Here is a 22812-nt window from a genome sequence, read left to right on the forward strand (position 1 = left end):
TTCAACAGCAACATAAAACCCAAATCAAGCCCTTTTCATTTCTTACTAGAATCATATGTGTGTGTGTTTGGCAGTACAGCACTTTTGCAAAGGAGAATAGGGTTTTTTGAAGCAATATTTTGAAGCATAGGTAATTCTACCTTTTAATCCTCACCATTCCTACTAGTTTTGAGATAGACATCCTGGTATTAATGACTGGCACAGGAGAATAGCAATTGCTATTATTATTCTATAATATTCATTTTACGTTCTTCCATACATTCCTCTGAAATTTTGAATACTTGTTACTTTCATCAGAGCCAAAAATCTAAAACTCACATGAAGTCTTGGGAGGAGACAAAAAACCAGAAAGCTAAGTGGAGATGCCAAACAGTAATGAAAATTAAAAATAGGCTCAAGGTCTAAGGTTCAAAATGAGAAGTGGGGCAAAGGCAGAGAGCAGAGTAACTTCAGTAGTGACTACTTCTCCCTGATGGTATCCCGAGGCTCAAGAGTCCTGATGAGTAATGCTGTGCTGGGGATGCTCATTAGCTTTCACATTCAGCCTGCTGGCTTCAGAGCACCCGCTTCCTCCCTTTAGCATCACATGATTGAGCTTCTTCCTCTCAGTGCTATGAACAGGAAGATTCTCCTTCTTTGTGGCAACTCAACTGGGAAGTTCAGGATTGCAGAAGAAAGAGGGACAGTACAGGAAGAAGTCTTAAGACTGCTGCCTTAGCAGTCCTCAGCAATTTAGAGCTTCCTGACACAAATAAAGAAGGAAAGCATGTGAATCCTAGGCAATCACAGAGTCACAGAACAGTTCAGGTCAGAATGGACCTCTGGAGATCCAACTTTTTGTGAGAGTGGGACCTCAGATTAGGTTGTCCAGCACCAAGTCTTGGATGTTTCCAACAAAGGCAGACAATGCCTGTGATTAATTATTCTCATGATTAATTTTTTTTTCAATATCAGAAACCATTTCCCTGAAGCAAATGACACCCTTACCCTCTTGTCCTACAACCATGCCTTACTGCAAGAAGGATACTTCTTGTTTTTTCTAAAAATAATTACTACTACAATGTAAATATTAGAAGGATTAAAAAAAAAAAAGAAAATTCCTGCATTTTTCAGCTTCTCCAACCCTCTAATCATCTTGACAATTTTCTGATGGACGTTCTCCAGATTTTCTGTGTCTTTCTTGAACTAGAGGATAGCAAAACTGAATTGCAGGTATGACCTGACACTTGCCAGGTACAGTGGAATAATCACATCCCTTGATTTGCTGGCAGTACTCTTGCTGATGCAGCCCAGGACATGTTTGCCTTCATTGCGGCTGGGGTTTGCTGCTGGCTTGTATTCAGCTTGCTGTGCACCAGGACCCCTTGGGCCTATTCTACAGAGGTACTTCCCATATAATCTGTCCACAGCCTTTACTCTTACATGTATTCCAGATGCAGGACTTTATATTGATCGTTGTAAACCTTGTGCATTCGTTGTTGGCCCTTCTCTAGCCTGTCTCTATATGGTGCCTCTTCCTTCTGGCCTATCTACCTCACCTCTTCATCCAAAACCTTTGTGTGAGTGCATTCTACATAGATAATTTTGAAGATACTGACTAGTACGAGACTTGCTGTTGGTCCCTGAGGAATTCCACTTATGACTGACTACCGGTTTGAGTTTGAGCCATTTCCCCACTTTGGGAAAAACAGTGTAGCCAGTTCTCCACCAATCTTGTGGTCCATCCATCAGGCTTACCAGCTTGTCAACAAAGACTTGTGGCATGGTGTGTCAAACACTGCTAAAAATCAAGGTAGCTAACATCCATGGCTCTCCCTTCATCCACTAAGCTAGTTTCAGCATAAGTAGTAGTCAGATTACCCTTGGTAAATCCATATTGACTTTTTTGACTCATCTTGTGTTACATATGGGTGTGAGCACAAACATGTATTTTAATGGCTTGACTCAGAAGATAAACTAGATGAGCTTAGATGAGTGATCAGCACTGACTACTGTATTATGTATTCTGGTGTCTTATAATCATCAGGAAACATCTTGGCATAGACAGACTAGTCATTATGGAAAAGCACTGTCACTTTTTCTAAAAATATAATTTCAGTAAGTCATCTATGATAGATCGAGTGCATTAGATCTATGATTTGAAACACTAAAAGGTGTTTCAAAGACATCTAGTTTGGAGAGGGATCATTAATTAGGAGGAAAATTTAAATTCTTCTCGTGAGATTGTTATTTAGAGAGCTGTATCTAGTCTTGTCGTTTGTATTGTTTAGCAGGTGCCTGAGGAGGAGAAATGCCTCAGTGGGGAAGATGACAAAGAAATAGCTTGCAGCCCAGTTGCAATGACAGCGGAGAGAAGACGAAGTCTGTGGTATGCAAGCCACTATACAACTGATGAGAGAAAAGTAAGGCTGGATTAAATGTCTTTCAGTCAGTTAATTTTGTCACAGTTTCTTGGAAAGTAAGGGAAGTAACATTATGCAGGTTGCAAGTAAGATTATCACGTGATTATATGTCAGGTATAATATCAAGGCTATGTGGCAGAGTAGGAATATATTTTGTAAAAATTAATAAGACAAAAACAAGAGACAGTGTAAGGAAGTAAAAGAACATGCTCTGTGTTTTCAACTTTGCATTTAAGCAGTTTACAGCAGACTTTTGGCATGAGGGCATTATCTTTGTGCAAATTAGCTCAAAAGCCTGTCAGGGAGCTAAATCCTGATGTAAAGACCTTGTTTAGCACTGTCATCAGTAAGGGGGAACTGCCAGCTTATTTTTCTCCAATCATACCAATGATCTTGATAGATATTTATAACAGGGCAGGTAAGGCAGTTGGTGTAAAAGCTCCTGGAAAGATCCAACTTTCTGCCATCTGTCTTTACTATCTGCAGTGCAAAATTTATTTTGGTGACTTGCAGTCAAATTAGGCACATACACTTGAGCCACACATACTCAAGCATCAAATGATCCACCACAATAATAGTAATGGCAAATGAGCTTGAAAATGAATGAAATATTACATTTTATATTAGTTTAAACATTTAATAGGAAGTGCTTTAATAATTGCAGAAATTCTAATGATCATTTAAAAACTTCGTTTTTAAGTATTGGATCATTAGAAAGCAGTTAATCAGTATAATGCCATACTGATTAATTCTTTGACCTGATAGCTACAATTTCAATGCAACATTCTCAGTTTTGGTTTAAAATTCACAGGAATATACAGTGAAGTCAATGTTGTGGCACACTAAACAAAATTTTGTGGAGCATAGTGTACAATTCTGCTGGCTTTTTAAGAACTCTTTCTGAGTTTCTTAGTGCAATTCTGCAAAAGTCAGCAAATATGCATGCATGTACTGAAAAAGTTAAACTTACTAATGCTTGAGGCATGCTTCTTTAATAATTTGTCCTTGCATTGCTTTTTGCAGCTTCTGTCAGTGACCCAAGATGAATACAAGCCATCGGATGTTAGTATACTACTAGTCTTTGTAATTTTATAATTCTTCTCAATGTATGTGAAAATGGATTACAAAGATAAAAGCTGAAATGACATTTTCAAAGTCTACTTTTTTTTTGGGTAGCCTGTCATTTACCCTGTAACCTTGGTTATCCTAAGTGTAATGGTCTTTTACTTCCTTAATAATTGCACTGAAAACCTCTGATTAGCCCTAAAATTGATCATTTGAAATTAAACCACTTGTAGTAGTACCAACTGGCAATCGATCTTTGCTGTTTCATTGGGTTTAAATAAGATATCCAAATACGCTTTCTAATGCAAACCATCTTTAAACTTGATTTAGCTTCTTTGCTGTTTTTTTTTAATTCTATTCGTGTTGAAATGCTGAGACCCTTAAAGCATGACTGACTGCACATATCAGCTCAATTTACAGATTGCAGAAAATCCAAATCTTTGAACAGACAGCAAGTGATCCGTTTATCTTGACTACTATAGACCCTAGCAGATTCTGGAAGCAGAAACATTCTGTCTGTTCAGCATACACAGAAGAAAGAAGATACAGATGAACTTTGGCAGCAGCTGTAACCACATCTAAATATGCTCTGTAGTGTGTGCTTGGTGTAACTGCTGAATATAAACGAACATAACCCGGCTACTATTCTATACTATTCTGAAGCAAGCTACACATGCCTGTGCCTAGTTGCAACAGGCAAAATACACTTAGCCTGAGCAGAAGTCTTCAGTAACTTATTGCATTTGAGTTTCTGGCAATACAAGAGTTATCTATGATTGTGGTTGCTGGAGCCTTAATCTAAACAAGCACAAGGGCTGAAATTTAATAATTAAAAAAAAAGAACAATGAAAAAGTGTTGAACTAGTACTACCAAGTGGCATGAATGTGACAACAATAATAGTAATTGTCACAACTGGTCGTATTAAGAGCAGCAACTCTAGATCTTACAAATAATAATTTGAAATGGAAAGTAATTTCGAACAATTATCTTCGTAACTACTGGAAATAATTAGGTGTGAACTGAAGTCTGAAAGTCTTAATGTATTGGTTTGCCTAAGAAGTAAGATGAATTTTTGGCTATAGTTTTAACTTAAATGCAGGAAATATAATCATACTTTCCTAGCTTGGCTGTAGAAAGCCAATTTAAACTGGGAAAGGCAGAATGTCTAAAGATGGGATCACTGAGTTCCTGTTTGTGTGTTAAACCATGTAGACAACCTTAGCCATCTCCAGCTGTGAATGTGTGAACTTAGTCCACTTTTTCACTGTTTCTTCTTGCCATTTAATTTTATAGGCAGGACAGGCCAAGAGTATGTGAGTGCTCATTTACCATGTCTCTGCTGACTGCAGTAACTTCATGGCTTTTTCTCATGTGTTCCTTTTGAGACTGCTTGTGTGTAAATTGATGTGTTACCTAATGCAATGGGGCATTCTATGAGTTTGGAAAAAAAACCCTTGAAATCTTTGAAAGGTAGAATTTATAGAAGTTCAGAGACAATGTTTGTGCTATTTGTTAAAGAACTTCTTCACTGAAACTAAGTTTTAATTCTATTGATATTGCATAAAATGCTAACAATTAATCTTGGAAACTGTTCTGTGCTACTTTTGCATGCCACATGACTACGACATATGAATTTCTTTGAAAGCAAGTAACTGCAGTTACTTCTTAAGCTACTTTAACTGGCAGTCCAACAGTAGGAAAGCATAGAAGTAGGAGTCACATGATGCTAAGAGCCACCCTAAATGCAGTGCCTCTCTCTGTTGTCCTGGCAGGTGCTGCTGGTAACAGTGAATGGGAATCCTGCTGACTATCACACCATCCATCCCTCACTGCCATTAGAAAATGGTCCAGCCAAAGCAGACATGTACTCAACACCACAGTACAAATGGGAGCCTTCAGATGATATGTCAGGTAGTGAATTGTCTGGGAGTTACACTTAGTTCTATATTTTTTCTTATTCTATTTCTCTGTTTACTGCCTCTAGTATTTGTTTTGATTTTGGTAAGCTCTTTGGCTTATTGAAGTTAAGTAATTAATGTCACTTTACAATGATGATTCACCACAAATCGATTTTGTAAACTGGACTGTGGGCATATACTAACCAAAATGCTTTACCTACCAACACAGTGACTTCAAGTTTTATATTGCTTTATTGTACTCAAATGTAATTTTGATCTGTCTCCCAAGTTGACCTTGATAGTTGTTGTAGGAGTAGCCATCAAAGTGATTACAAGTGAAATCTTTCCAGGACAGAGCACATGTATTACTTTTAGACTGGCATGAATCACAAATAAGAACTTCTTTTTCCACTTAGAAAAGGAAGAAGAGGAGGAGGAAGAGGAGGAAGAGGAAGTTACTCAGGAGGAAAAAGAAAATGTCAAATTACATGCCCTCGTTTCTGTGTTCCAATTTATCATGAAACAAAGTTATATTTGTGCTCTGATAGCTATGATGGTAAGTACTGGCAACAACAGAAAAATAACTCTGATATTTGTACAACTAAATGCATCTTCACAATATTTTTGAGATCTCATTGGTTGATTTTCAGTAAGTATTTGCATCAGGGTTAGGAAATATGTATATGGTATCTGCATCATTTTGCATCAGTTTTAGGCTATTGATGCAGAATTTCCAGGCCTGCTTCAGACCTATAAATAAGGTAATATGTGGGGTTCTGGGTAAAAAAATCCCATTTAAAGGAGTGGGACCCCTAGGATTTTGTTGTCTGTTGAAGGTCCAGAAACCACTAGGGCTCAGTTTTGCATTGATTCTCAATATCCTGCATAAGCAGACTTGTCATGCCTTTACTTCTCTCAGAAATTTGCCTACAAAATTATAGCATTTCATAGTGATATAGTAAATTTTTTAAATATAGTTCCTGTTTCATGTTGAAGCATGTATCCAGTTACTGTCTGAGAAGAAAAGATCTGTACAGCCTGATTGATTATATTGACACTGAAAGGTCTGAAGGAAAATATAACATCATGCCAAGCAAGACTTAGATATTGGTTTACTTGCCACCCTTATTTCTCTTTCTCATGTTGCTGTGTGCTTTTAATCCCACTTAATGCAAATATCTTGAGCTGCACTGTAGGCATTTTTCAGCATAATGGGTAGGTCTCTCTATATATTCCCAATGAAAGCTTTGCTTTTACTGTTTTGGAAGGATTTCAACTGTGATGAAATTAACCATAAAGCTTCTTGGCCCAATTTTTCATTTAAAATAGTAAAACAAATTAGCTTGGCTGCTTCTTGTTTGCATAAAGCTTTGAACTTTATTTGCTGTCCTTTAACAGGAAACGTTTTTCCACTAAATAAGACAGATTTCTTGTGCAAAATTGGATCTGACTTGATGCATTCTGAGACATATTCATATTGACACAGTACCTCTTTTTTCTTATTTTTTAGATTTAAGTACTTCACATGATCTGCATTGCCTTTTAAATTTATTTCTAGGGTCATATATCCCACATATCTTCTCCCATATCAAAGGAGAAGATATATTTGGAGAGCTTTCTTGTAGTTTAATGTAGAGACACTTCTAGGTTTTTTTCTTAGTGATGTATCCCCATTTTATAGGACTCAAATTCATTTGTGAATTTATTTATAGTGTGTTCTTACACCATAGCCAAAGACAGTTCAGTGTAAGTTATTTTCTTATATAGGTATAGAGAACTAGCATAATAGTGTTTTTTCAGATAGTCTTAAAGGATGTAAGTTCCAAGGGGGCTGAGCTAAACTGGTTCAAATATTCTTGATGTTTCATAATTTTCTATTTAAATTGAAAAGTAATCTAAAATGTTTTAAGTACAATTATTCCACCTGTATACTGTGTATTTATAGCTGAATTTAGTCCTAAATTGACAACACAATGTTAACAGAAAACACTTAAAAACCCAATCCTTTTTCCTGAGTATTTAATAGAGCAGTTTTCAGTAACTGATTTCTGCAAGCTGTAGAAAACATTCTGTAGCTCTGAGTATTTCAGGTAATCTAATGTGACCAGTGTGAGCTAAATGTTCTTCGTGTTAGGTATGTGCAATGTGTGCATACCATCACTTTCCATTTTAAATTGATTCCATAAAAGCTAGAGTAGTATGGAGTTAGCATGGTTTTGCAAGTCTGTCTAAAGCCTTGAATATCATAGATATTGAATATGTTTTGCTGTTGCTACTCTGAACCCTTTGCTGCTAGTTTTGCGAGATCTTTGATGTCCAAAAGTTAGGCTATATTTTCCATCTCTTAGTTTGATGTAAGGAGAAGCAATGAGTCTGCTTACAAAACTTACCCAGGTGTAGTTAATGCACAAAGCAGGATTTACCCTTAGCTGTAAACTTCTAAAGAATTCACTTTCTGCATATTCTCCAAGAGGCTTGTTGTAGCTGGCCTATAGCTAATTAATATGAGTGAGAGTCTCATGACAACACAAATATGCACAAAAGTGTAAGTGTAACTGTCAATATGCATCAATACTATTCCTGAATATATTTGTAAACATGTTTTCCTCTCCTTCCTCTTTCCACAAGGCGTGGAGTATCACATATCACAGCTGGTTGACTTTCGTCTTACTGATATGGTCTTGCACGCTGTGGATGATTCGGGACCGGAGGAAATACGCCATGATCAGTTCACCATTTATGGTTTTCTATGGAAATTTACTACTAACGTTGCAGTATATATGGAGTATTGATCTCAAGGATGATGAGCTTCCTCAAGTTTCTGGTTTTTTAGAAAGAAAAGAACCTGGAGAGTTGGCATCAAAGGTAGGTGTTACTAACAGCTGAGATTTATTTATGAAAACACAAAAATATGTAATTAAAAATCTCCTGACATCTTCAAGAGAAAATCCTCAGTATTCAGTGTAAACATACTCACTAGCAGTTCTACAATAAAGGATAAGTTAATAAAAAGTAGTGTTCAGAAAGCTGCCTCTTGCTTATTAAGCTAATACCAAACCAAATGTTCCAGATATCTTTGCAGATTTTCATGAAAATTCTGTAGAAAATTCTTAGTGAGTGGAAATTACTCACTTGCTTTGTTTTATAAACTGGATGCAAAACTAGATGTGATTTGTTTGGTAGATTAATACTCATAGGATGTCAGATCTGTCTCTGAATATGATGGAACTGTGGTGTCATTGCAATGTACTGCTTACTCCCTTATGACCTGGCACAAGCAATAGTACATAGTTGTGACTGAACTTTAATTCTTTGTCCTTATACCTGACACAGCATGAGTTTTAATCGATTTCAGATCAGAAACAAGAGAGTTTGATGAATGCACTTTGAATGCATTTTGTTTGATAAGTTTACCTCTGGGCTAGGGAATGAGCATAAATAGGAAGTTGTTTCCTAGAGCACCCGAGAGGGGCATCACGGAGAGTGCATCTAGTTGGCACTGCTTTCCCTGCGCTAAGTGAATCACTTCCCTTGTGACTCCTAATTACCATTTAAGGTGGTTCAGAAAGTTGGCAATGCCTTTGGACACACATTTCTAGGTCTTCAATGCATTTCAAAATTAGTGGGTGCTGTATTATTTCTCTTGTAAAGATAGGGCTAGCTTAGTAATTGTGCTAAAGCTCAAGGGGTTCCTCAAGTTCTAGTTTCTTTCAATGACTTTGTAAATCGCTAAGGGCTTTTAACTGTCTTAATATGTCAGCCCCTTTGACACTGTTTCATATTAACTGCATCATTATCTTACCTTATACTAGCTGATGTCAAGAAAGGAAACCATTGTGTACATATGATAGTTTGGTCACCCATGTAAAACTAATAGATGTCTAGTATGGGGTGTATTTTTAGGATGGATATAATGCATTAAATAACTTTCACAGAATCACAGAATGGTTAAGGCTGAAAGAAACTTCTGGAGGTCATCTCGTCCAACTCCCCTACTCAAGCAGGGCCATCTAGAGCTGATTGCCCAGGACCATGCCCCAAGGAGACTGGAGACTCCACAACTCCCTGGGCAATCTGTGCCAATGTGCAGTCACGCTCACGGGACATAAGTATTTCCTGATGATCAGAAGGAACCTCCTGTGTCTTAGGTTGTATCCATTGCCTCTCTTCCTGTCACTGGGCACAACTGAAAAAAGCCTGTCTCTGTCCTTTTTCCACCCTCCCTTCAGATATTTGTAGACATTAGATGAGACTGTCCCTGAGCTTTCTCTTCTGAAGTCCCAAATATCTCATCCTTTCCTTGCAGGAGAGATGCCTCAGGCCCTCTGGGGTGCCAGAATGGGACACAGTACTGAAATTATGGCCTCAGGAGTGCTGAGTAGAAAGAAGGAGTCACCTCCCTTGATCTGCTAGCAACACTCCTTCTAATGCAGCCCAGGAAACCATTGGCCTTTTCCCTAAGGGCACATTGCTACCTCATGTTAAACTTGATGTCCATCATGACCCCCAGGCCCTTTCTGCCAAACTAGTCTCCAACTGGTCAGCCTCCATATGTAATGGTTCATCAACCGATGGTTCCTCACTAGGTGCAGGCCATTGACTTTCCCTTTTTGAACTCCATGATATTCCTGTCAGGCCATTTTTCCAGCTCGTCAAGGTCCCTCTGGATGGCAGCACAACCCCTTGGTGTTTCAGCCACTCCTTCCAGTTTTGTGTCATCAACAAACCTAGGGACAGTACACTCTGCCCCATCATGTAGATCATAAAGATGCTGAACAGAACTGGATCCAGTATTGACCCCTGGGGTATATCACTAGTCATTGAGTTCCCAATAGACTTCATGACATTGGTCACCACCCTCTGACCTCAACTGTTCAGCCAATTTTCAATTTGCCTCACTATTTGCTCATCCAACCCATACTCCATCAGCTTGTTTAGGAGAATCTTATGGAAGACAGTGTAAAAAGTCTTCCTGAAGTCTAGGTAGATGATATCCACTGCTCTCCTTTCATCTACCAAGTTAGCCATGTCAAGTTGTTCAAGCATGACTTCCTCTTGTTGAATACATGCTGGCTATTTCTGATGATTTTCTTGTCCTTCATGTGCCCAGAAATATTTTCCAGGACTAGCAGCTCCATCACCTTAGTATCATAGAATGGTTTGGGCTGGAGAGTACCTTTAAAGATCATCTAGTTCAGCCTGTCTGGCATAGGCAGAGACATCTTTCACTAGATTAGATTGTTCAAGGCCCCATCCAGCCTGACCTTGGACACTTGCAATGATTGGGCATACACAGCTTCTCTGGACACTGTTCCAGTGTCCCACCACCCTCACCTTCTCAGGGATCAAGGTGAGGTTGACTGGCTTGTATCCTCCATCTCGCTCTTCTCAGAGACAGAGGTGACATTAGCTTTCCTCCAGTCTTCTGTCATTTTCCCCAGTCACCACAATCAATCAAAATTATTGAGAGTAGCCTCTACAATGACATTATGCAGCTCCCTCAGTGCTCAGGGGTGCATCCCATCAGGACCCATGGATTTACATATTTTCAGTTTGCTTAAGGATTCCTTGATCCTCTTCCACCAAGGATGCATCTTCTTTACTTCAGACCAGTCTACAGACTCTGGGATCTGTAATTCCTGAAAGCTGGTCTTGCTAGCTTGAGGCAAAGAAGATCTATGGTACTTCAGCATTTTCCATGTTCTGTGTCACCAGGGCCCTTACCCCACTCAGCATTGAGCCCATTTTCTTTTTCTGTCTGTGTTCTTACAGAAGCTCTTCTTGTTGCTCTTGACGTGCCTCATTAGAGTCTTCTTCAGACCTTGTCTTTTTTGTGTCTCTGCATGCTCAGCCAGTGTCTCAATGTTTGTCCCAAGTTACTTGGCTGGTCATCCATCCCCTGGAAAATTCCATGTGTTCCAACTGTGCTGTCACCCAAATAGCAACCCCACCTCCACATCTTCCGGGGCCCTACTTCTTAAAGAGACTATTTGTCTCTATTGCGGCTCTGCAAGCCATCACACCCTGTCCCTGTGATCTCAACAAGATTCTAGCCCTGCACAGAGATCTCTAATTCCTTGTATTTATTTCCCATGCTGCATGAAGTAGTGTACAGGCACTTCACAGTGGCATCTGGCCTGCTGATTTCCCAGAAAGGATCTGGAAGGTTTCCCTATGATGCTTCTTTGAAGATATTTCCTTGCTTACATACAAATGCTTGAGGTGACTCCACATAAGCCCTGTTTTGTTGATTATATGTTTCCTTTAGTTCATATCACCCCAGGTGCACTTTGCTTACCAGGCCGTGTCCATAGCTCCCTGTTAAGGCTTATAGTGGCTCTGATTCTCCTTGTTACTTCTACTTTAAAGTCTTTTTGTAACAGTTGAATTAGTTTGAATTTAAATAGAGATTGAATATTGAATCCTAGAGAGGAAAACAGAAATAAATGTACTATAATTCTTTCTACATATTTTTCTATGTATTTCCTGGCCTGAAAAGGAAATAAAATGGATACTGTAAAGGTGACTAAAAGCATTTCTTTAATCTGCAACCCTTCATGACTTCTCAAGAGCCAGCTCTGGCTCTGTAAGTGCCAAAGAGAACAAGGAGTAAATACAGCAGGGAGATGGAGCTAATCACTGCAGAATAAACCTGTGATTTACAGTATCAAATGTTCATGTGCAAAAGCCAGAGTTCTGGGAGGTATCAGGAGAAGCTGTTACAATTCTAACAGGCCGACAGTGTTCTGCTACAGCTCAGCATTAGCCACAGTATCAGTGAAAACAGCTGTCACTAGCCGGGGACCTCTCCTTTCCCCTGAGTACTTGCACATTAGATGAAAAACAGGAAAGCACTTTACATTGTGCTACTGATCTTCTCATTCTATGTGTGCAAAATACGTGGCTCTTACATGCTTCCTATTTAAGATTTTATTCCTTTATATTATTCTGTAAGTCTTATTTTGTACCACTGATAACAGTGCAAAAATTTGTAGAAGGTAAACATAAAATCAAGTGTGTGATGAATAAGCATCATGCTTTTTTCTGAATTTTGGCATCTCTCATTAGTGGAAGATATTGAATTTAGCTGTTTGCAAAACATAGTAATGCACTTTTCATTAAAGAGATTTATTTATTCGTAAGGTACCCTGCTGTTATTAAATTACCATCTCTTAAAGCTCTTCAGAGAATTAAGAGACATCTTAAATCTTTTAACTGCTCCAAATACAAGGGATATTCATTTGACTTGGGTTTCTGTAAGTTAAAGCCATAGCAGGAAGTTTTGCATTCAAGCACTTGAGGTAACAAATCTCCTAACTCAAAAGATTTAAGATATACTGAACACCAATAATGACAATACACTCACCTGCAGAATGATAAGTTGTTGCTCAATGGAAAAGTCCAAATGAAGTAAAGTTGGTTTTAAAGCAGGATGTTTCCAATTTGACTTAACTTCCACAAAGATGCCCTTTGACACTGAGGTCATCATTGCCATTTTCTGATGGACAGAGACAACAAAGGCATGCAGAACATATGAAAATGTTTGTTTATGTTAGAGGATGTAGCATGTACAATTAGTCTATTGTTTTGATTTTTTGTTTGCAGATTCTTTTCACAATTACTTTCTGGCTACTGCTTAGGCAACACCTCACTGAACAGAAAGCTCTTCGGCTAAAAGAAGCTACTTTATCTGAAGTAAAAGTTGGAAGTGAAGAAAATGAAGAAAAAGGTAAAGCCAGATCCAAATTAGTCCTTCAGTCATGATAAAAGTCTCAGTCACTGCATTTCTGTGATGTTGAAAGCAATTAGATACCTGTAGTTAGCTGAGAAAGATATTACATAATCTGTGTGCAACTCTCTGGATATAAAAATAAAACACCTTTGAACTTTAGAAATTCCAATAAAATGAGAATTCTCTTTACTGGAAAGTAATTAAAATGACTCATTTGAGAAATGTAATGGAATTTTCAAATAATCAGTTTACTCCTGTGTCCCAAACTCAAACCAGCAGATTAATTGCCCTAGGTATTTAACCACAGGAGAAGAAGAGTTTACATAGGAAAAGTCAGTTGCTAAATTCCTTGGAATTTGTGTTTGTACATAAAGACTTGTAAAAAAACCAGAAGTTAAACTACTAATTTCAGTTGGAAAATAAGCATGTATATTTTCAGTGCAAGGGCTCATGCTATTAGAAACACCACTGAGAGGAAAGTTTACTGCTACAGTTTCAAATCAGTGATCTCTTCTCTCTTTTGCTACTGGACTCATGTACCCCAAAACCTCCTTGCCTTTTTCTATCTCTTTGGATGCTGATCTGAACATTTTCAATTCACTGAAATTGTAGAAAGCCAGCCCTGGAAGCAGTGATGTAGTTTAGTGTTTGATTAATTACAATATTTGCCTCAGTAAAATATCTGATTACTGTCAGAGCTGAACACTGCAAGGATTTGCAAGGCAAGAGCAAGGAAAGAGTCTGAGAGGAGGAATAGTGAAACTCAATGGGAAGAAAAGCATTACAGCTGCATGCTTTGAGTTTGACAAGCCCTGGATACTCGCTCACGTACTTCCTGTTGGGGAGACATTTGCCCTGCGCTCCACAAGCCTCCTAAGATTAATAGCTTCTTAGGGAAAAAGCAGCTTGTCTTTTGTGCAAAGGCTCGGGTACATCAGAAGAAGATGGGTATATGGTAGTTTCTTTGAAAAAACAGCAGTATTCGTGCAGCATTTATATATTTTTTAAGCTTGTTCAGTATTATGTTAATGTTTTATCTTGCTTGTGGTTTTTGGAGGTAACTACAGTATTCTCTAGAGGATGAAACTCAAGGTAAGAGATTCAAACTCCAGATGAGAGTTTATACTTTAAACTAGAGAGATTTCTGGTCGTGCTGCTAGTTTCTTTGTTTTCCAGTTTAGAACTTTTCTTGCCTGGGAGTATAGGTATTACCATGGAAAGTGTTTTGACTGTTATCCATTATACAATCCTTAGGCTCTAATTTTCCACTACAGCTGCCTGCATTTCAGACAAAATGAAGAACAATGTCTGGTAAGGACATATAGCTATACAACATATGGCTCCAGGAGCAGGTTGAAGCTCATAAAAAGATAAAACTCACCTGCTCAGGAGGCATGTATGACTCAGAAATCCAATCTCTTGTGAATATTGTTTTAACTTTCTGTGCTGTCTGCAGAGATTCTACTTTTGACCCATTTCAATTCTTACTAAAAAGTCCCCAGAACAGAGAGGCCAAATGTGACTATGTATTTTCAGAAGAGGAGTTGCAAGAGGGAGAAGTGGCAGAAGAACAGGAGGAGGAGAAGGAGGAGGCAGCGGATGAAGAAGATGATGAGGATGAACAAGATATTATGAAAGTCCTGGGAAAGCTGGTGATGGCTATGTTCATCAAGTACTGGATTTACGTCTGTGGGGGCATGTTCTTCTTTGTCAGCTTTGAGGGTAGAATTGTCATGTACAAAATCATCTATATGGTACTGTTCCTCTTCTGTGTGGCCCTCTACCAGGTAAGTGAGAGCTGTGTCAGCTAAATCTTGTCCTTGAATACAATAGTTTCCACCTTTAACTTGTTAATAAAGTAGCTCCAGAGGTAAAAAACGTAGTATTTTTTCTTAGGTTAGACACAACGTATAATAAGACTACTTGAAGAAGTAAAGATTAATTCTCCTTTGGCTTTTGATTATAGTGACAGACACAAGTGTACACAAATAAGATGCATACAATACAATCCCTCTGCTCTGGAATGCCAGCACACATCACCATGAGCTTTAGAATCTGTGAAGCAAAATTCTGGACCTGTGCACATCCTAAGTAGCCACCAGTTTTTATGACAGCCAATCGACCCAGCTTCCAATGAGCAAGAGTCCTTTTCGTGAATTTTTGTCCCTTAATGGCAGTGAAACTGAATGACCAAAGCTGTCTCTGGCCTTTATGTCTATGACCATGTTCCAGCAAACATTTTTAGACAAAAGTCTGTACTTGAGTACATGTGGATCAGGAGTAAAAACTTTATTTGAGAACTGTGTCTGCCAGCGGATAAGGGTTGTATACTTCAGACCAGCTGGGAAAAATGATGTCCTTCATCTTTGATTGCTGGTACAGTTTTTTCAGTATTTTTGTCAATATCTCTGTTGTTTCATCTTTAGTGTGTGATTTTCAGGTGCACTATGAATGGTGGAGAAGGATTTTAAAGTACTTTTGGATGTCAGTAGTTGTTTACACGATGTTGGTACTCATCTTCATCTATACATACCAGTTTGAGTCATTTCCTGGTTTGTGGAAGAACATGACAGGTCTGGATGAAAACAAGTAAGTGGTTTGAATTAATTTGGATTTTTTAATTTGAACTTTTGTGTTCAGTGTGGAGGAATGGTCTGAGAGTAATCTTCTCTCTTTATGAGAGAAAAACATCATGAGGCCATTCCAGAATATAGTTGACTTTCAGCACTTTGCTTTGAAGCCATAGATTTATTGGTGTAACAATAAAGATGAGCAAGAGTGTGACAAGGGCTCAGAGAGTCATATTTTCTCTCATCTGATGCCAGGTTCTTGGCATTATTGCTGTTCCTAATACAATGCCTATACTTCTCTCTTCCTTTTTTACCATAGGAACAAGATCTAGGGAGAGATTAAGGGTAGGTTTGCAGAATACTTGGAGCAAATCAAGGTGAATCTGCCCTCCTGCTAATGAGGACTGACTTTCTTCCATCTCATGTTATGTTGGGCATTTCTCAAGAGGAGCTTAATGAAAGAAAGTATGTGCACTGTGATTGGCTCTTCAGTGCAGGACTTTCAGTCATAGACAACTCATCTAGTTCAAGAGACCTATATCAGGCTTGGTTCATTTGTCTCTGTGCATTTACAATATCTCTCTACTTTACCAAGTCCAAATGCAAGATATTTGCATTGTAGAACTTGCTTGTTTAGAAAAAATTTTAAACCCAAAAGCGCATAACAAGCGCAGCCCTTTATTTCCTGTTGAAAATGACTTTTAGTAGTGTCTCATGGCAAGAAAAAGATTTTGGTGTGAAAAGGTTGCTTAGTAGCTTACTTTTTTTTTTTTTTCCCCCCCAGACTAGCAGACCTTGGCTTAAAACAGTTTTCTGTGGCTGAGCTATTCACACGCATCTTTATCCCCACCTCCTTCCTGCTGGCGTGTATCTTACACCTTCACTATTTCCATGACCGGTTTCTCCAGCTCACTGATTTAAAAGCTGTAACCAGCAAACAGGATAACACTATTTACAGGTAAAGAAACAAATAAAAGGAACTATTGATTGTCTGTATGAAAGTGATGTTTCTGACTGTCTTGCAATGCTCACTTTTCATTAGATGTTATTTGCCCTTGCCATAACTACCTGGCTGAGTACCCAGAACCCCACTAAACAAACAATAACCAAAATATTTCTCTTCCTCAACTTTGCCTTACACACTGAAGTTTTTCATTTGAGGTACAATTTCAAAGTTACTAATGGTATTTATGTGTTTATCTCATTAACTTTGACCTTTGATTTGAGTTAGATGCTGAACTGTTTGAGCCTTTTTTGTAATTCGCATAATAGGAAATTTGATAATTTGATTAATTTCTGTTTTTCAATGTCCATTTTGAGGGCTAAATGAAGATTGAAACATCTTTACAAATTTAACATTTGCATTGGACAGTTAGACCTTTCTGTAAAGTTGAACTTCAGAAATAGGGAGATGCCAAACCTATGGCCACTCTTCAAAGTACTAACCCTTTGCTACGTTAACTCTCTGAGACATTCAGCAATCTCATCCAGAAGTTCATTAGCATTTTTTCAGTATTCTGAGACCTCACTTTTCCTATGTTTCATTCCTCCACATTCTCCTCCATAAAAACATATCTGGCCTAGGATCCTACTCCAGGAGTATGAAAGAGTAGTTTTAGAGTATATAGTGTCACAGTACGCAGTCATATTTACCCTAATTTTTTGAAGAAACCAATTCATTTACATACTATTTTTAGAGTATTCACTTGTCCAATGAGAAGTGTAGCTCAGCTGTACTTCTGTTAATGGAGACTAGCTGCATAACATCATGTACACTAGTGTATTGTGGAATAATGACAGTTTATCTTCACAGAAAATTCTGCTCTAGAACTTGCTAGATTTACAAAAGCATTTCAGATATTGTTCATGCATTCAATTTAATATGAAGCTACCTTACGGTGTGTGGTACAAGGGTATTGATGTTCCTTATCATCAGTGCATGAGAATAAACTACTTTTATCAAATGCTTCCAGTTTCTGTATTTAAAGAATTGCTAAAAGCAGAACAAATCAAACCTGACAAAATTTCCTAACAATGTTGTGGGGTTTTTAACTTAATTTTTAAATGGTTGTTCGCACAGTATGTCTTCCTTTTGTTTTTCTTGAATTACTAAATGTGATGATAGAGTCAAAGGACCTTTGAAACAGCCATGTGAGCAAACTTTCTTTGGCCATAAAAGATTTCCTGTGTAGCAACGGATACACATCAACATCTCTGAAATGGGCAGCCAAGCCCTAAAACTGGAGCCCAGATAGGAGTCTGAGCTGAAATGGGGGTTCTTTCTGGACTGAGACGTTTGGTGGAATCCTTTACAGTTTCCAATAATTGCACAAGCTCTTTTGTAGCCCAAACCCTTTGTGCTCCTAATAAGTAACATAGAAACAGTTTCCACATCCCTCCTAGTGTGATCCACTAGACATAACATGGTAAAAAAAAGAACCTCAAGGCACTCCCAGAATTTGGGTGAGTTCCTGGTACAGTACACTCTGACTTTGAAAACACTAGTTGCAAATCTTTCTATTATACCTCAAAGATACCAAGATATTATACAGCTCTCCAAATGCTGGCATGAAGAGAATCACTAATGACTGAAGTCACCTTATTCCCCAAGGATGGAACCACTGATACTAAAGATGCAAAATGTTTTCAGTGTCTTGTTGAGAACAAAGAATTTTGCCAGGACTAAGTATACAATGATACAGTGCCAAAATAAAACATCTGTTATCACACCAGGCTGTTTACTTAAAGTGGGAGATGAAGAATATTGGGTGGTATCGTTAGCCTTTTTGTCTTGCTATTATAATGCTATGTTTTTTAAATTTATATGTGTACTAGGTGGTATTGCACTGACAGATAAGTAGCTTGATATTTTTAACTCTTAAAAGTGGCATATGTGCTGCATTTGCTATTTTGCAGAGTTCAAAATCATAATTATCACATATTTTTTGCTTCTCAGGAACTTTTACACGTATGTCTAATACTCATATCAGAACACTTTTTCTGCTTTGCCCTACCACTGACACCGCCTGATGTATGAAGACACAGCTGTTTCCTTCCCTTGATACAATAAATCACTATTGAGCATCAACTGTCTTTATAGTTCAAAGTTTCAGGATGATAGCTCAGCTGACATTTATATTGATGATGCATAAAGCAAGATAAGAACTAGTACAAAAACCAGCTTCATCTTAACCGTCATGCTAACAGGGACGATTAAAACACAGATTAAAGACTAATTTATATATGTGCAATTTTCTTACAAAGCCACTAATTTTTCCCTTTTGCTTTAGAAACACTGCCATTCATTCATCAGCTAGTTTACTTTTCACAACTGCCTTTCTGCTGTTTCTTTTGCAACAAATAAAAACTTAAAAATAAGAAACTGAACCTTAATTTTGATTAAGCAGACAGAACTCTAATCTTTTAACAGCAAAGTGTGACAAGACTGAGTGTCCCAATTTTATATCTGCAAGAGGAAGAAAAATCCTCTGATTAGGATTTTCTATACCCATTTCCTTGCTGTACTATGAATTATGGTATGGCGGAGGGAAAGGCTATGAAGTATATAGTTTCTGTGGTATGATGCTCTGTCCTAATTATGTTTTATTAAAAAAATAAACAAAATATCAATTTTAAAAAATATGGATATTTTAAGGCTTACTTGAAATAAAGCACATTTTGGAGACTATGAAAAGTACTTGTTCTAAATGAAGTTACATATAGTCTAAATGTTGAAGTATTGAATTTATAAGTTTCCTAGACTTTTCACTGCATAGTATGTGTTAAACTATCAGATTATGCTCTGCTACAACAATGTGTCTCTCTTGGTAGACAGGAAAATGCATTCGTTTCTATTTAACGGTTTCCTTTTCTCTCTCTCTAATTCATTTCCCATTTTCATCTCATGCATTCTTGTGCTTTCATCTCCTACCTCATAGCCATGCCAAAGTCAATGGCCGTGTTTATCTAATAATTAATAGGTGGGTACTTCAACTCTTCCTTTCTTTTAAAACAGATATACCTCAACTTTTTGTTACTCTTTAATTGCCTTAAAACAAAGTATGTTCTTGGTGCACAGTACTGTGAAGCAAGCAGGGAGATAATGTTGTTCAGGTGATATAGTGTCCTAAAGCTGATGAAGCAGTTAACACATCTCTCCTGCATATTTATATGTTGTGAGTTCATCTCCCAGATGGGAATTCTTTTCTTAATTTTTGCCCATGGCTCAATATAGGAATAATTGATGCTATTTGTAATTGGCTGCAGATGAGGCTTGGTTGAGGAGACTCGTTTATTTACCCTTTGTTTGTGCATGAAAAGATGCATGCCTGCATGCACACACATGTACACAATGCACACATAGACACATGTCCCTGTGTTCCTCACAAGCACCTAAAAAAAGAGAATTTAGGGGACGGGTCAATTAAATGTGAGATATGTATTATGAGTTTGTACGGTCTGAGATTTCCCTATCCAGATACATAAATGGAACATGCAGTCCACTGAAACTGGTGTATACTAAGGCTGTTAGTTCATGGGCTGAGTTGGGTGCTACTGGATCCAAACTACAAAAGCCCCTGTTGCCATCATCATCCCTTTATAAATGGCATCTTGAAAACAGTTCCATAAAGTAGATTTCTTTCAAAATATTTGACTGGAGTAAATGTGGGCTTTTGTTTAATCATATCCAAGAATAGAAGGATTTCTGAGTTTGTTGTCACTACAGAATATAAACAGAAAAGCCAAGAAAGTCCCTTGTTTAGATATTTGTGATTACCTGCTCTAACAATGTTAATTTATGTGTCATGTTTGCACTCCGTCTTCAAATGTCATCACATAGTTTAGGCCAGGGTTCTTAAAAGTTCACCAGAGTTGGAAATCTTGTCTATGGAAAGGCCATGTGTCAGGGAGCAGTGAAGGCAGGTGGCTCAGTGGGGGGCAGGCAAGCCAGCAAGGCCAGGAACCAACAACTGAGGGTGAAGACCAGATCTGGAGACAGTAATGAGTGTCAGACACAACCTGGTGAGCTCTGAGCAGGTCCATAGAGATGATCCAGATAGGGGGTGAAGGCAGGGAGTCAGTCTATGTGCCAGGCTTAGGGTCAGTGAGGCGTGAGAGCAGGAACAGACACAGGTGCCATGCAGCTCTGGTGTAGGGGCAAGAGCCTGTGTGCAAAAACAGCTCCCAAAGAAAGGAGAAGGACCACTTGGTCTGAGGCTTCCTGGCCTGTCCACATTCCGCAACTTTTGTCAGCCAGCTGGCCTTGAATGCAGGCAGCCATCCTGACTGCAAGGACAGGGAAAACACTCAATGTCCTGCCAATAGAAGTATGCACTATGTGCTCAGTTTGAACCCTGCACACCAAATATTCAGGAGATGGGTTACTAATGTCCTGCAAGGCAGAAAGCTTTCCACCATTAAGGCTGTGCATGACAGACACTTGAGAAATTGTTTTGAGCCAGAAAGTTTCAAGCAGTTCATAAACTGTTTGCTAAAAATTATCAAAAGCAAAGGATGCTTCATAATGCATCCAGTAAGTTGTTATTAATTAATCTTCTGCTCTGGCAAATTACAAGTAGATCAAAGTGCTAGGAGTCCAGTCCATGAACTGAGGCACATGCCTGATTTTACTGCCTCTTAAATTGCTGTGATACCTAAAACTAGATCTACCAGTATACTTCTTACTATTGATACCCTGTTTAATGAGTTTGAGGATAAGAAAGGCTCTCAGTTAAGAGTATTAGTGGCTGTACTTTCAGATTCCAAGCAGACTAACTTTCTGAAGAGGGGACAGGGCTTTTAATCTAGCCTTGGATCTCCTGCGCACACAGTCTCGTGCTCAAGCCTACCCATGGTGATAGAACTAAGTGCTGACATACTTAAAACTAAACTCATACTCAGGCTTTATTAGGTATATATGTTGCATGTACCCATCTCTATAACTCCATCACCTTCTGGTTCTCTTGGATATGAATGGGAGCTATATGAATGAGAGAAAGATGAATTCTTTCATACAAAATCCTATAGGGTTACTGTGTCTCTGTCCAGCTTACACTAAGGTAAGTCGTTAAGTCCTTGATTTACACCAGTGTGAATGCATATTTTTCCCTTATAAAAATCAATTGGGAAGATATCTCATTAAAATGAGTGTAATTGTACGTGTGCAAAACTCATCTGATAGTATGGATACTTTCATTTCATAGAGCATTGCCTTTTAAAAGGGCTGTGATGATTTATAGTAACATCATCTCTATAATGTTTGAACTGAACTGAAAGTTCATTCTCTCTTCTTTAAACCATGACTGTCTGATTTGGTATGTTATTAGGATTTTAGGTGGATATGCAAAGTTAGATTACATCATTTTAGGAAATATTATTGTTTAGACATCTTACAGGTATTTGAATATCCTTTTATTTTTTGTGCTAGCTTAAATATGAAAAAAAAATATTGTAATGGACAAAAAGACCTATTTCTAGTAGCCAAAGCTACTGAATATATTTTTAAGAGATTTTCAGGTTATTGGACACTCAGGTTTATTGTCCGAACCATGATGAGGGATTTTAATAATCATTACCCCACCATTCTATGATTCTATGATTATCATGAATGTATTTATTTATACTAGAATGTCTTGTTAGACTGTAAACCATCTTTTTTTTTTTTTTTTATGATTGGTATGATATTTTGACTTCAGGATTATTTACTCAAATTTGTGGGGGTGTTCCCTCATTTGAGCCACCAAAGTGTCCATCTTGAAGAAACTGTAACTCCCAAATACTTGAAAAATAATTCTAATTGTTTTATTTTCTTGTTAACTTCTTAGCCTATGCTCTTATTTTGTAATGATCAGATGGATAAATCTAGACTTTTTATTTTTTTGAACTGTAAAAATCCTGTGAAAAACTCACAGAATTTCTTGTTTTCACATCATGAAAAAGTTATGATCTTGAAATGGCACTGTAGCATTTTAATGTTGAATTACTCTAGTCCAGGAACAGTCTAACAAGTGCATGAAAGTATACTGTGTGTAGTAATTTCCATAGCATAACTAAACATTTAGTGACCTGATCATACAGATAGATAATGCACTTTCCAAAGGGAGACATTATTGAAAGAAGTCACATTTGAAGGGACTACTTACGG

At 37.9% G+C, this 22812-nt stretch overlaps 1 protein-coding gene across 1 annotated transcript in view; it reads left to right on the plus strand.

The window, feature by feature from the left end:
• Positions 1 to 22812, plus strand: part of PIEZO2 (piezo type mechanosensitive ion channel component 2) — a 318044-nt gene that overhangs the window by 217771 nt on the left and 77461 nt on the right. Inside the window, exons 9-17 of the mRNA XM_061994704.1 lie at positions 2271 to 2402; positions 5241 to 5379; positions 5783 to 5922; positions 7995 to 8231; positions 12972 to 13095; positions 14635 to 14885; positions 15539 to 15687; positions 16453 to 16626; positions 19607 to 19648. Of these exons, the coding sequence (XP_061850688.1) occupies positions 2271 to 2402; positions 5241 to 5379; positions 5783 to 5922; positions 7995 to 8231; positions 12972 to 13095; positions 14635 to 14885; positions 15539 to 15687; positions 16453 to 16626; positions 19607 to 19648 (1388 nt within the window). The remainder of the gene's footprint in view (positions 1 to 2270; positions 2403 to 5240; positions 5380 to 5782; positions 5923 to 7994; positions 8232 to 12971; positions 13096 to 14634; positions 14886 to 15538; positions 15688 to 16452; positions 16627 to 19606; positions 19649 to 22812) is intronic.

Source organism: Colius striatus, chromosome 4 (genome assembly GCF_028858725.1).
Source record: "Colius striatus isolate bColStr4 chromosome 4, bColStr4.1.hap1, whole genome shotgun sequence".
Taxonomy (NCBI): Eukaryota; Metazoa; Chordata; class Aves; order Coliiformes; family Coliidae; genus Colius; species Colius striatus.